At 34.0% G+C, this 14,655-nt stretch overlaps 3 protein-coding genes across 4 annotated transcripts in view; 2 read left to right on the forward strand and 1 right to left on the reverse strand.

Moving 5' to 3' along the window:
- Window positions 1-776: 776 nt before the first annotated feature.
- Window positions 777-5,609, reverse strand: LOC101887633 (lethal(2)neighbour of tid protein 2). The gene is made up of 2 exons (XM_005183716.4): window positions 5,255-5,609; window positions 777-2,213 (listed from the first exon to the last, which is right to left on the reverse strand). The coding sequence occupies exons 1-2, from the start codon at window positions 5,529-5,531 to the stop codon at window positions 877-879; spliced, it is 1,614 nt and encodes a 537-aa protein (XP_005183773.1). The 5' UTR covers window positions 5,532-5,609; the 3' UTR covers window positions 777-876.
- On the forward strand, window positions 2,689-4,677 carry LOC101887340 (protein tumorous imaginal discs, mitochondrial). Of its 2 annotated transcripts, none has more exons than XM_005183715.4 (2): window positions 2,689-4,175; window positions 4,241-4,381. In XM_005183715.4, exon 1 carries the CDS (start codon window positions 2,816-2,818, stop codon window positions 4,172-4,174), a length of 1,359 nt encoding a protein of 452 aa, XP_005183772.1. In that variant the 5' UTR covers window positions 2,689-2,815; the 3' UTR covers window position 4,175; window positions 4,241-4,381. The 2 variants fall into 2 exon arrangements, with proteins under 2 accessions (XP_005183772.1, XP_005183771.1); XM_005183714.4 differs by having other exon boundaries at window positions 2,690-4,170; window positions 4,241-4,677.
- A 3,855-nt stretch (window positions 5,610-9,464) lies between the features above and the next one.
- Window positions 9,465-14,655, forward strand: part of LOC101900239 (sestrin homolog) — a 147,412-nt gene continuing 142,221 nt past the window's right edge. The window contains exon 1 of the mRNA XM_059130839.1: window positions 9,465-9,621. The gene's annotated coding sequence lies outside the window, so the exon portion shown is untranslated. The remainder of the gene's footprint in view (window positions 9,622-14,655) is intronic.

The following is a 14,655-nucleotide window of genomic DNA, read 5'->3' on the forward strand; positions in this document are numbered from 1 at the left end:
GATAACAGCCGATGGTCGCTCTCCGCTCGTATTAATCGACCGTGGCGTCAGAATAAATGCCAAATATTATCGCGAAAATATTCTGGAGGGTGTATTAAAGCCTTGGGCACGCAAACATTTTGTCCGCAGACCTTGGATATTCCAACAGGACTCAGCACGCGCCACCTAAGAATGGTTACAAAATGTGGATCCTCGCTTTATTTCCAGCGCACAATGGCCACCAAAATCTCCGGATACCAATCCGTTGGACTATTGTGTCTGAATTATTTTGGAAACAAGGTTGGCTCTAAAAAATACCAAAGTGTCGATCACATCAAGCAAGCGCTTCCCCGGGAATGGGCCAAAATACCGCAGAGCAACATTCGGGCAGCATGTGACGGTTTCATTGGCCGTTTAAAGGCCACAATTAGTGCCAAAGGTGACCAATTCGAGCAAATCTAAACTTATTCTAAAATTTGCTTTCATTCAATAAAATTTAAAAAAATATATAGATAAAAGTTGTGGCGTTTGACTTTTTTGGAGTTTTTTTTTATCTCACCCTGTATGTGCAAGATTTCCAATATTTGGACAGGCTGAAATTTCTTGTCCGCATGTGCCCATCAACATTTCTGGAAAGAATATCAAGTTTAGGAATTGAAAAGGGGGTTTATCTGAGTATATGTCGCTTCTAAAATGTTCTCTCTCACGGCTCGCTTCTCCTTCCCGCAATTTGTTAACGCTTGAGTAGGGACCAACCACTTGAGGACTTGCAAAAGTGTAAGAAAACAAAAATTCAGTTTCATTTTCTAAAATCGTAAAGCTTTATTAAGGTCTTTGTTTTTATTTTATTTTTTGACAAAATGTTAACTTTCATTCTTAAAAACGATGTTTAATCAATCATGCTTTTTTGCTCTTTGGACCTGATCCTTTGGCACTTGATATTGAACCGTTGGTAGTTTTTTCTTGTTGCTTCTTTTGTTCTTGCTGCTGTTTGCGTACGGTTTCACTTTGATTTATGGTCTTGAACATTGCACGGGCCACTCCAAACAACAAAATCAAATGACAGACATGTAAAACATACGAAGAAAAGTTGGTACTTGGATAAGTATTCCAACAGTACTCAATTAGACCCAAAAGTAGATAACGAGTACCCAGACTGAATTCAGCGGACCAAGCTAAATATGGCAGAGAATGGAAATACCAAACATAGAATTGATAATGCAGAGAGCGGGCGCACAATACGCCGATGAAGTTGCATAAAAAGAATGGCAGCAAAGCCAGTTGAGTACATTGATCAAAATGTATTGACACTTTGTCTTCAACGTTGGACGGGCTTGGTTCTTTTGGCTTCTTGATGGGAGCCTTTAAACCAGATGCCTTCTGTAAACTTTTCTCAAAGCTGTGAAGAAAAGCCTCCTGATCTGGGGTCAATTGTTCCTCATCGTCCATAATTGGTTTGGTTTCTGCAGCTGTCTTCTTAGCTTTGGCCATTTTGTTTTCTTTTAATTTTCGATTTTGTTCCGTAAGTTGGGGTTGTAGCATATCCTGCAAGGCCCTTAGGCGTACATAATTTTTAAAATACTTTATCGTCGGATTGGCAAAAACAAATATCAATAGCAAGTGCATTCCCAGGAGGCTCAAATGGAAGAATTTATTTTCAAAGAATTCTCTTGGTAGAAATCTATAATTCACCGTCCATTTATGTTCAAATACGCGTCCCAAATCAAAGCTTCCCTTGACATATGACCAGGGATAGGTCAAAAGGAATGGTAAGCCAATTATCAACTGCAAGACGCCACACACTGCCAATTGTATAATTGTTTTGACCACACCCAAGTTTATAATGTAAAATGCCAGTAGGGCTGGAGCAAATAATAAAATATTCATTTTACAACCGACTCCAATACTGAAACATATGCTACCCCATGTCCATCGTCGATCCAAAAATAGATTCAGCGCAGCATAGAGAAATAGTATGGCGACAGGATCATTAAATAGCCGCAGAACATAAATTGAATGAATCCGATATGAGGTAAAGGCACTTATTACCAAGACATATGGTGGTACTTTACGACTTTTGCCATATAGTCGTAAAACTAACCACATTTGCAGTAAATAAATGATGCAAAAGATATACTGGGCCAAACGAATATTTTCTCCGTGGGATGTAATGAAATACAACGCCGAATATATATAGACAAAGGCAGCAGGATAGACCAGAGGTCCCGTATCACCTGTAAAGAAAAAGAATTTAGTTTTGAACCCTTAATGAATAAAAATGACCTATTTTTTTTGGAAATAAAATTGAGTTTTTGAGACAAACGATGAATAAGGATCTATCGCTTTTTATTAGATACTCTTTCGAAAAACATAATATCCTAAAACATAGCCGTAGATAATGGAGCAATGAAAACGGACTTTTCTATTATTTAGACATTTAAATTCCAAGCCAAGGAATGTTTTTCAAGTTAAACTTTCTAGGAGTAAAAAGTTCTCCAATAAAGCAAAGTTAAATGTAGTTTCAGGAAAATGCGTGAAGGAAGCCAAGAAGAAATATAATCATAAGTAAATTAATTGTTTTTGCAATCATATTTTGATTTTCTATATTTCTCATTTCTATTATTTCCCAGCCTAACGTTCGTGAATTTTGTAAACACGGCCTTCACGCAACCATGTCGTCATTACTCTGTGAATGATTACTCCATTTGACATCTAACATGCTATTGTGAATTATCGCATTGAACAGCATGCGAGTTACGGCATTTCATCAGCTGAAAATTGTGTGAGAAACTTTTCGGGGGACAATTTCGAGAAAGAAAAAAATCATTGTTCCAAAATGATAACGTGTAATCGCCTAAATTTACATCTGTTACGAAAAGTATCAATTAAAAGTTTGCCCGCACAATCTTTGCTAGCCGTCAACAGCAATGTTCGACAAAATCAGTCAAAACTTCTAACGACGATTACATTTACGACAACACAGATCCACAAAAATCAAATCAACACTCAGGGAAGTCTAGAATGTCAGCGGCGTAAGTTCCACACAACAAATGAATTAAAAGCAAAAGATTATTACCAAACGTTGGGAGTGGCCAAAAATGCTTCGTCTAAGGAAATCAAAAAGGCCTACTATCAACTGGCCAAGAAATATCACCCCGATACAAATAAAGACGATCCCGATGCCAGTCGTAAATTCCAAGAGGTCTCTGAAGCATACGAAGTTCTAAGCGATGATACCAAGAGACGTGAATATGATACTTATGGCCAGACAACAGAAAATATGAACCGACAAGGTGGAGGATTCGGCGGCCATGGACCTCAAGGTTTTTCACAAAATTGGCAGTTCCGATCAACCATTGATCCCGAAGAGCTATTCCGTAAAATATTCGGTGATGGCGGCAATTTCCGTTCGAATGCCTTTGACGACTTTGCTGAGTCTCAATATGGGTTTGGACGTGCCCAAGAGGTGGTAATGGACTTATCTTTCGCACAGGCGGCCAGGGGTGTCAACAAAGATATAAATGTCAATGTGGTTGATACATGTCCCAAGTGTAACGGCAGCAAATGTGAGCCTGGTACAAAACCTGGACGTTGCCAATATTGCAATGGTACAGGTATGGAAACCATTTCAACAGGGCCATTTGTTATGCGTTCCACCTGTCGCTATTGTCAGGGCACCCGGCAATACATTAAATACCCCTGTGGAGAATGTGAAGGAAAAGGTCAAACGGTACAAAGAAAGAAGGTGACAGTTCCTGTACCCGCCGGTATTGAAAATGGACAAACGGTACGCATGCAGGTGGGCAAGAGGGAATTGTTCATTACTTTCCGTGTGGAACCAAGTAAATACTTTAGACGTGATGGCGCCGATGTCCACACCGATGCAGTTATCTCTTTGGCCCAGGCCGTATTGGGTGGCACAATACGTGTGGAAGGTGTTTACGAAGATCAGTGGCTTAATATTGAGCCCGGCACATCATCCCATCACAAAATCTTCCTCAAAGGAAAAGGTCTTAAGCGTGTAAATGCCCATGGTCATGGCGATCACTATATAAATATTAAAATCGAAATTCCAAAATCATTAACCAAAGAACAAAAGGAGCTAATGCAGCAGTATGCTGAATTGGAGACCAACACCCCCGGATCGGTACATGGTATCACGAAACGAACGGATGGCAGCAAGAAAGCAACGTAAAGTATAGAAATAAAACAATCAATTAAGAAAACAACCGTTATTTTGAAAATTTCAAATTGTTTCCAGATCTTCCAATACCGCCGCCAGCAGTAGTACGACGACATCACAACAGCAAGCCGAACAAAAATCAAGTGGAACAAATACAGAGAAAACTCCTCCATCCGAATCAAGTAAATTAGAAGAAGACGAAAAGAAAGATTCCGGATTTTTCTCTAAGCTAAAGTCTATGTTTAATTGATTAGCTATAATTGAATATGTGTTTCTTTAGGATTTTTTTACTGTTTCATTGTAAATGTTGATGTCTGGCAAGGATTGTTACAAAACAGTACAAGAAGATGAACGAACATTGCTTGAGACCTCTTATTAATTTTACAATCTAGTTTTAATTGTACATGAAAAAAAAAATACAACAACAAAAAAGCCCGTTATGTTATCTAATTGTTAGTTATTTTAATTTGTAAAAAAATAACACAATAAAACAAAAGAAAAACAAACAGAAAGAATTAATGGTTTAAAGAATATTAAAGAAATTTTGTTGGAAAGAGATCCACAGAAGCGTGTCATGGGGGATGTCTTACAAAAGAAGGAAGCTTTTATAAAAGATATTTTCAGATATTCTCCTTAAATTTTGGGAGTAAATGTATTTTTAGGTTTTGACTGCTACAATCGGCCTAGGAAATCATCCTATTTGTAAGTTCTTCTAATAACTTTTTTGAGTATTGGAATAAAAATTGTCTTCAGTAAGTGCCAATAGTACCATAATTGTTTTACATGTAAACATGGATACCTCACTAATAAAAAGGACCTTCGAGTTGGAGATATCCTTGACAAAATTGACTTCTTCTAATTAAAAATTTATTTTTTTTTCAAAAATAAATATTCCAAGAGGTATGTATTAAATAACAATCAAAATGCCGAAACCGCAGCAACAAATGTTGCCGAAACATAACGCACAACTTCGTTCGCCCAAATGTAAACAAAAATAGAACAAGCTAAACACATTTTAGGAAGCCTCCTGACAGTGCCATAATAGGCTAAAAATAAGACAACAATAAAACAAATTCAATTAACAAAACTTACCTCTTAGTTGGGAATAATCGGTGGTTCCATTCAGAAATCCTTCACATTCTTGCATATATGCTTTCCAATCAATTTCCGTATATGGTACTCGATTTACCACCAAGACATTTAGCACCAATTCCGCCAACAATATAAAAACCGTGACAATGGGCAATGCAGCCGGATCGAAGATCAAAAATTTTGCATATTCAAAGTTTACATATTTCTTATAGAATCTTTGGAAGAAATTTTGACGTTTATTGGATCGTACAGGAAGTTTTGTAGATGTGGGTGGCATTTTGGAACCAACTCCATGAAATATCAGCCGGCACACACACACGATGTGATCCGAAGTGAACTAGTTCGTTTCCCTGAATGAACTTGGTTTAGATATTCACTGAATGGAGTTGTCGGTACTAGTTCTAAAACATGTCAACTCATATAATAGAGAAATATAAGATAGGATGAGATAAAAATAGACATGAACATAAACCCATAACGCCAACTATATTTAAAACATAAACTGTTATAATTGCTCCCTCGTTCGTGTTAAAAAAAACAAATGTAATGACAAAATTATTATAGGGAAGTGATGCCACACCATCTAAATGGCACACTAAGTTGTGTGGCCACATGTCAAGTTAGCTCATCTAATACAGTATTTACATGCAATAAGGGAATTCGTAAATATATATTTACACTATGACAAATTCATATTTTTTACGAAATATGGTCTGTTTTAGAACTGCATGGATGTAAAACATTTTACATTTTTCCATCAATTATATCGAAAAATATTGCAAAACTAGTAGATTCTTGCAGGTCTTGGAACAGAGCAATAATAGACAACAATTTTCGCATGGCAGAAGAATACAGGTAGATGCATCAACGCTTGGGAGCATTGATATGTCAAAAAAATGTAAATGTTTTTTCAAATATAAGTAGATTTTTATATGTTTTCTTATACTACGTCATTCGGAGGCTACTATATTTCGCGTTTTTCAAAAACTTTTGCAAATTTAAATAATTTTTCATTCAACATTTTCAATTCCAAAATTGGTTTGACAGTTCATTGTCCCAGCAGCTGTCTCGACGCGTCTACCTATATTCTTCTACCATGAATTTTCGATAGCTCAAAATTTGATTAAAATTGTAGCAAGCTAGCATCAAAATTAGCGGAAAAATTACAGTTCGCTTTATTGAAAATTTTGCGTGTTTAAACACAAAAAATTTAAGAATCATGCAAATAACTATACTAAATGCCTTCAATTACTAAATCCCGCTATAATAAAAAAAATAAAAGAAAATCTTTTATTATTTCTATTATTTGTGTAAAATTATATACTTTCGCAGGAATTTGGTTCAATTTGCATATTTTGCGAGTGATTTGCAAAAATGTGTTTTTTTTTTTTGTAATTCAATATGATGGATTTACTTGTTTTGGTTATAGTGGCAAACATTCGTTATACATACTCTAACTGATAGTGGTAAAAAATATAGCCACCATAGATCCCCAGGCCCATTATATCGGTCAGCTGTTATCGTTTCTTATCACAATAACTTTTTTTATTATTATTCTTATCAATGACAGAAATTCAGAGCCACATACACACAAGTAGATGGGAGGGAGACAGTACCGATGAGAAGAGCGAGGAGAGCATGATTGTTTGCCAACGACACATCAAGTTGGCAAGCAGTGATAATGTTGCTGATAATGCACCCCATTTGAATTTGTTGTTGTTGTTTATAGTTAGTTGCCTTTTGCGGGGCCATAAATCAATAATGTATTAATGCTGATAACACAGACATAAAGTTAATCATTTTTAACACAGCTTGTCTATTATCAACTAGCAGCTTTTGTGTTTAATCCATTAAGTTTTTGTCCATATGTGTAATTGAAATGTACCAACATGAAGACAATTGCAAGGAGTAGATTTCAAACAACAAAAATGCAAAATGATACAGTGATCATTGTTTGCATTGTTTGCAAATGATTACCGTGGTAGAAGAATGCAAGTAGTCACATCGACACAGCTGCTGGGACAGTGAACTGTCAAACCAATTTTAAAATTGAAAATTTTGAATGGAAAACTATAAAAAATAAGTAAAACTTTTTGAAAAATGCAAATTGTAAAAACCTTCGATTCCTTTCGTATAAAAAATTTTATAAAAATCTACTTACTTTTTGAAAAAATCATTCTAACATATTTGACATATCAATGTTCCCAAGCGTTGATGCATCTACCTCTATCTTCTATAATGGATGTTACACTGGCCCTGGGTTTTCACAACTACTAAGAAACCCCTTCAAAGGTCATGTAAAACCAGCTTTACATTGACATCTAAATTAGGCGTATAATAAAAAAAGACAGATCTTCGTAAAAAGTTTAATAAAGATATCTACGTAATGCAAGGGCGAGAAGGGAGCGCTCTTCATTTAAAATCAATCAGTTTTTGTAAACACACCATGGTAGAAGAATATAGGTAGACGCGTCGACACAGCTGCTGGGACAACGAACTGTCAAACCAATTTTGGAATTGAAAATGTTGAATGAAAAATTATTTAAATTTGTAAAAATTGTTGAAAAACGCGAATTATAATAGCTTCCGAATGACGTGGTATAAAAAAAACATATAAAAATCTACTTATATTTGAAAAAACATTAAAATTTTTTTGACATATCAATGTTCCCAAGCGTTGATGCATCTACCTGTATTCTTCTGCCATGATAGGTACAGACAATCTAACCTAATCCTTTTTTGAAGACATGTTCGGTGTAAACAAGGCTTTCGTCGAGATTTATATATTTATAATTAGAAAAAAACAATGATGATGTTATGACAAAAAATTGAATATGGCAACCCTTTTCCAACGAAACCGATCTTGTCATTTTTCAAACAAAAATTAATTTCATATTTAAACACAAAAAAAGAAATTGTAACGTTTGTTGTCTGTGGGTGATGGTGGTGAAATACAACTCTGATTCAAAACAATTTGTCTTGTGTAAACGCCTGGTTAGTTCAATAATGAATATATATGACTATGACAATGTTTACATTAAAGTGGTTTTATTAATACATGTCACTTAGGTTGTCATTCCCATTGCATAAGTGTGAAATAAACCAATAATTGAATTGAAAAAAAAAAAACGTTTTAGGTTTCGATGTGTCAGACGTTTATGATTTTAAACCATAAAAGGCCCACACAATAAAGGCCCTTTGTGGGTGAGTATTATCCCGAGTTTCTGCCTGATTGGTTCGGTGTGTACATGTGTATGTCATATCTCTGTGGGTCTCTGCACTATGCTTGTTTTAACTTTGTTTTTGTTTTTTGTTTATATTATTTCAATGTGTTGCTGCATACGCGTGTGTGTGTGTTCGTGTGAGTGATTGTGGAGAGAGAGAGGCCTTTTCGAATAATAATAAAAACACAAATGTTTTAGTTAAAGTTTGGTTACGGTCGGTTATAGAGCGGAGTGTGCACGTCGTTGTTTAAAATTAATATTTTGTTTTATTTGTTGTTTTCGTAGTTAAATAATTTTATTTGTTGTTATTATAATAATTCTGAATCAATTCTTTCAACGGGAAAGCAAATATAAACATATTTATGAAACGCTAATTAACAAAAAAAAGAGGTATAAAAATCTAAAAAATGTGCATAGCTAAATTATGAATTATAAATAATAATAATAATTAATGAAAAATTACACATTGTTTAAAAATAAATTCAAAATTTCATTAAAACAAAATTATTATTATTTTTTTTTGTGTGAGCAGCTTAGTATAAAATAATTTAAAAACACACAAAAATAACAATAAAATATACTAGAATTGAATTGTTTTGTTGTTGTTTTGCTGGTGTTTATGAAATGAGGGCACTCGAAAAATAAAAATACAATAAATTAAATGAAAGCATATTAGGCCTTACTTGTTGTTGTTGTTTTAATTATTTTGTCTTCTTCTTCTTCGTCATCGTGTTGTTTTGTTTCAACGTTGTTTTCCACTTGATTATTGTTTGTGTGACGAAAAAAGGCGAAAACAACAACAAAATAAAACAATAAAAAATAACCAAAAAAAAAAACAGTGTTTTGATTTGTTAATGCGGGCACTGCAATTTATGATCGGAAACCGACCCGTTCTTGTTGTTTTGTATTTCAGAAGTGTTGATTTTGTTTGTGAATTTTTTTTAAACAAGACTAGTTTAAAAGAAAGAAAAACAAGAACATTTTTTTTATTAAAAAAGCTATTTATAATTAATGTTTAGCTATTTTAATTTTACGAGCGATTTGTTTTTTTTTTATAAAATGAAGTGTAATAAAAATTTAATCACATTTTGGATAAACTGGAAGCAACAATCCGAAAATAATCCTTAAATTTATTGTCAACAGGTAATTATTATATGGGGTGGCGATTACAACTGACAGTTGTAAGTCATGTCCCCATCTTTCAAAATTTATTTTATTTATATGATTTTACCATGGTAGAATTAAGAAGGTTAAGTCATGCAATCATATGTTTAATTTTTTTTGTTAAAAATTATTCATTTGCCATCCCACTGTCAGTATTTATATCATGGTAGAATTAAGAAAGCAGTCATTTAATCATATATTAATTTTTTTTAAGTTATTAATTTGACAACATTTCATTGTCAACATTTATATTTTGAAATCCATTGTATATACAGAAATCAGGGATGGGAACCAGTTTTCTATGAAGTAAAATTTAACAATGGAAACTACAGAAAATGCAGAGATGGATATGCTTGTTTGAAATGACATTACCTTATTAATTTTACCAAGATTTATATTTACAAATCCATTGTATATATACAAATCAGAGATGGGAACCTTTTTTCTTTGCAGTGAAATTTGACATGACATATTTGAAATGACTTTACCTTCTAGATTTTACGATGGATTCTACTTAAATCTCTTTAACTTTACACAATACAGTGGATTTGAAATGTCAACGCCTACGTCAAAATTGAAATCCAGTGAATTTAAGCTGACACTTAAAATCCACTAGATTTTGTTTATGTAAACATAGTTTAAGGCTATAGACGTGCCATGGTAGAAGAATGCACGTAGTCGCACAGTCGACACAGCTGCTGGGACAATGAACTGTCAAACCAATTTTGGAACTGAAAAATTTTTAATGAAAAATTATTACAATTTTAAAAAATTGTTGAAAATGCATTTCATGACAACCATCGATTGGCGTCGTATAGGAAAACATATACAAATCTACTTATCAATCTTCCCAAGTGTTGATGCATCTACCTATATTCTTCTACTATGAGACGTGCAAGAGGAAATTTGACCGGAAAGAATTTGCAATGTATATATAAGGTCGGCGAAGAAGACTACTTTTCACAACAAGGTTTTAATATACGTACTGTCACTTTTATTAACCATGTGTATTTCCGTGCGTATTACACTATTGTCATTTTACATATGACTTATAATTCATCCTATCACACACTTGCATATGTTTTTTATTTCCTTTGGTTACATTCATGGCAAAACACTCATTTACTTAATTTAATATGGCAACACTTTTCTGACGAACTTGACCTTGCCATTTTTAAAATAAAATCTATTTTAATATCTAAAATATTTTCGTATGACAAGTGGCAAATTAGTTAGTTTCTTGGTTTAAAATATATTCTTTTTTGAATTGTATACCCTCTAAAAAGAGTGAATATTAAAAAAAAATATTTGTTCGAAAATAAATGTAAATTTCTCACCAGCTGTACGCCCATACTTAAGAAAGAACTACAAAATATACATTTGACAATGAAGGGACAAAAAATTATAAAAAGATGTAATCATATGATATCATGAGATTACCTTGATAATTGTACCATGGGTTATATTGTTATTATATTATATTTTCCAAAAAATAATATTAATTTTTGAATAGCACAAAAAACAAAACTTTTGATTAAATTTTATTTTTTTTCGATAAAAATATGACTCTCTGTGATCGGAAAAATACATATGCACCTTGCTCAAGTATTTCCCAACTGAAATGTTGTCCATGTATCACACGATGTGTTCAACTTCTACAAATAGAAAATTTAACACAACATATGTAAACCCCTTATCGTCTAATAGCAGCTTAAGGTCGGCTAGGCAAACTACTTTTGACAACAATTTGACAATTCGAACTATTGTAATTTGACTTCCTTCCTATGCATTTTAAATCACAATATGTCTTTTAACAAAAAAACTTAAGGTGTGAGTACATAAACAGCTTGAATTCTTCGCGTGGCGTATTTTGTGACATATCATAAAGAGATGCCAGAGCCGCACTTGCCGCCGTATCCCCTAATTGACATTAATATGTCTAGCCATGATGCCAAGCTGTTTATGTAGTGTCACCTTAAACGTGTAAGTATATAAGAAGCCATTGCTAGGCATATTTTGTGGCATTTTATAAAGGAATTACAGAGCCGTACTAAAATCCTGCCGCCGTTTTCCATTACGATTTGACATTAATATGCCTAGCTATGACTTCAAGCTTTTTATGTACTTTTTATGTCAGATGGGCTTACTGGCCGACCTTATGTAGACCTCATGGCAGAAGTATACAGGTAGATGCATCAGCGCATTGATATGTCAAAAAATTTAAAAGTTTTTTCAAATGTGAGTAGATTTTTAAATGTTTTCTTATACTACGTCATTCGGAGGTTATTATAATTCGAGTTTTTTAACAATTTTTACAAATTTAAATAATTTTTTTCCAACATTTTCAATTGCAAAATTGGTTTGACAGTTCATTGTCCCAGCAACTGTGTCTATATTCTTCTACCATGATAGGCCATGCAATGGTCAAAGAATGCAGATAGTCGCATCGACACAGCTACTGAGACATTGATCTGTCGAACCAATTTTGAAATTGAACATTTTGAATGAAAAATTATTTAAATTCGTAAAAATTTTTAAAAAATGCAAATCATAACAACCTCCGATTGGTGTCACATAAGAAAACTTATACAATTCTACTTATTTTCGAAAAAAATTCAAAAAATTTGCATCTACCTGTATTTTTTTATCATTGGCCATGCTCTCGGTAAAATAAATGTCAAAATTTCTCTCTCGCATGACTCTCGTTTGCAGAGCTTTTAGTAAAAAATTGAAAACAATTGTTACATATCAATGTTGCCAAGCGTTGATGCATCTACCTGTATTCTTTTATCATGGTCTCGGTAAAACAAATTTTAGGGTAAACAGACCCACCTATTGAAGCCTTGATTTTCCACCAATTAAAGAAAGAGAGCTGACTCTGCTGTGTTCATTTTAACTAGTTTTTACTGTAGCTGTTTACCACTAAGTTCTTTGGTTAATTCTACACTTCGCCGCTCTCCTCGCTTCGTCTCTTTTACCACTATTTCATTTAAATTGTTCATGTGAGTGCGTGTGTGTGTGAATGTTTGTCTCATCATGGTATTTTCCATAAACAAAAAGAACAAAAAATATTCCACCGAAAATATTTTTAAGGTTTTGGTCAAAAAAAAAAAAAAAATAAATAAATAAATAAATAAAATAAAATAAAAAAATAAAAAAAACCTAGGCGAAAAACAAATGACTAGTACAGCCATCAAACTTAGCACTAATAACTAACAGTAGGTTCATATTACAGTGAAGTAGTTGACAAAGTTCTGTTTACACTAATCCAAATATTAACGAGGGGAGGTAAACATGGTGGTAGTCTGTCATGATTGGCTGCTTTATCAAAGAGTTGCCGTTATAAAAAAAAATATATTAACGGTACGAATTGTTCAAACTAACCCCACCTTACTGTAGCGCTAGTCACACATTTTTTTTGTTATTATGATTTTGTTTTGCTTGTTCGATTCTTCTTCGTCATCAAAACGAAAAAAACCGGCAAATTTTTCGACCAAAAACAAAAAAAAAAAAAAAAAACAACAAGCAAACTAAAAAACAATTTATTTCAATCATACCATTTAGTGGGGTTGTGACTAAGACAGCAACACACAAAAAAAAAAGAGAACAACAACAGACTTCAGAAGCAACAGCAACCATGTGCCACTGCAGAACAGCATAAACACAATTAAAAATAAAAACAATAATGTTATTAGTGTTATTTTTTTTTAAATGGAGATAAGATGAAAATCTTCAAAATCGATTAAACATGAAAGTTCTTAGATTAATTGATTTTAAACTTCGTCGATCTTTCGCGAATGAAAGAGAATCATTTTCTAAAACTACATCAAAATACGAATTAATTAAAAAATAATTAAAAAAAAAATGGGCGCCATTAGGTTTTAGAATTTCTTGTAGGAAATTTCCATGGTAGAATTAAGAAGGTAAAGTCATGAAATCATACTGGGTGAGATAAAAAACTGCAACAAAATCAAACGCCATAATTTTTTAATTTTTTTTTTTTTAAATTTTATTGCCAATGAAACCGTCACACGCTGCCTGAATGTTGCTCTGCAGTATTTTGGCCCATTCCCGGGGAAGCACTTGCTTGAGGTGATCGACACTTTGGTATTTTTTAGTGCCAACCTTGCTTTCCAAAATACCCCAGACACAATAGTTCAACGGATTGCTATCTGGAGATTTTGGTGGCCATTATGCGCTGGAAATAAAACGAGGAACATCGTTTTGTAACCATTCTTGGGTGGCGCGTGCTGAGCGGTGCGATGGCGTTGAGTCCTGTTGGAATGTCCAAGGTCTGCGGCAAAATGTTTGCGTCCCTCCAAAATATTTTCGCGACAATATTCAGCATTTATTCTGATGCCATAGTCGGTTAATACGAGTGGAGAGCGGCCATCAGCTGTTATGGCGGCCCACACCATTACCATGGTCGGCGCTTGTGTTCTGGTGCCCAACCGAAGGTGGTGCACATTTCCAGCTGACCTCTTTGGCAAGTAAACAAACTGCTGGACAACGAATGTTTTCACATCGGAAAAAAATCGGAAAACCAAATTCGGCAGTTCACCACTTTTGGCCAAGCGAAGCAACTCTTTAGCTCTTTTGGATCTATTTTCTTTCTGTTGCGGTGTAAGTTCTTGCACTTTTTGGAATTTTAATGGCTTTACCCCGAGCTCGGGATTTATCAATATTTGCCGAATGGAATATTGCGATATGTTCACGAGCCATTTTTCGGCCACTGCGACGCGGATTTCGATCAAGTCGCTTTTTTACTTTTAGAACTATTTCTGCTGATCCACTTCCTCCACTTCCTTGACGTCGGGCTACGCTACCAGTATCACGGTAGCGTAGATACTCTAGAGTGCTCTAACGATAGCCACTTGTGGTTTTCCAGCCAAATATAGAGAAATCACACTATCACGCTTAAATTCCATCACGAAAAACATTTTTTCTGGAAAATTCTCAACAAAATGCTTTAGTACGCTTGTAAACAATATAATGAGCTGTCACTGGAATAAT

The sequence above is a fragment of the Musca domestica genome, unplaced genomic scaffold (genome assembly GCF_030504385.1).
Source record: "Musca domestica strain aabys unplaced genomic scaffold, Musca_domestica.polishedcontigs.V.1.1 8, whole genome shotgun sequence".
NCBI classification, from domain to species: domain Eukaryota; kingdom Metazoa; phylum Arthropoda; class Insecta; order Diptera; family Muscidae; genus Musca; species Musca domestica.

Bases quoted from the DNA above. Each gene is read 5' to 3' on its own strand.
- LOC101887633 (XM_005183716.4), bottom strand. From the start codon at position 5,531: ATGCCACCCACATCTACAAAACTTCCTGTACGATCCAATAAACGTCAA. The intron at 2,214-5,254 runs GTAAGTTTTGTT...TTTTCTTTACAG, and splicing joins CGATTATTCCCAACTAAGAG to GTGATACGGGACCTCTGGTC.
- LOC101887340 (XM_005183714.4), top strand. From the start codon at position 2,816: ATGATAACGTGTAATCGCCTAAATTTACATCTGTTACGAAAAGTATCA. The intron at 4,171-4,240 runs GTAAAGTATAGA...AATTGTTTCCAG, and splicing joins GATGGCAGCAAGAAAGCAAC to ATCTTCCAATACCGCCGCCA.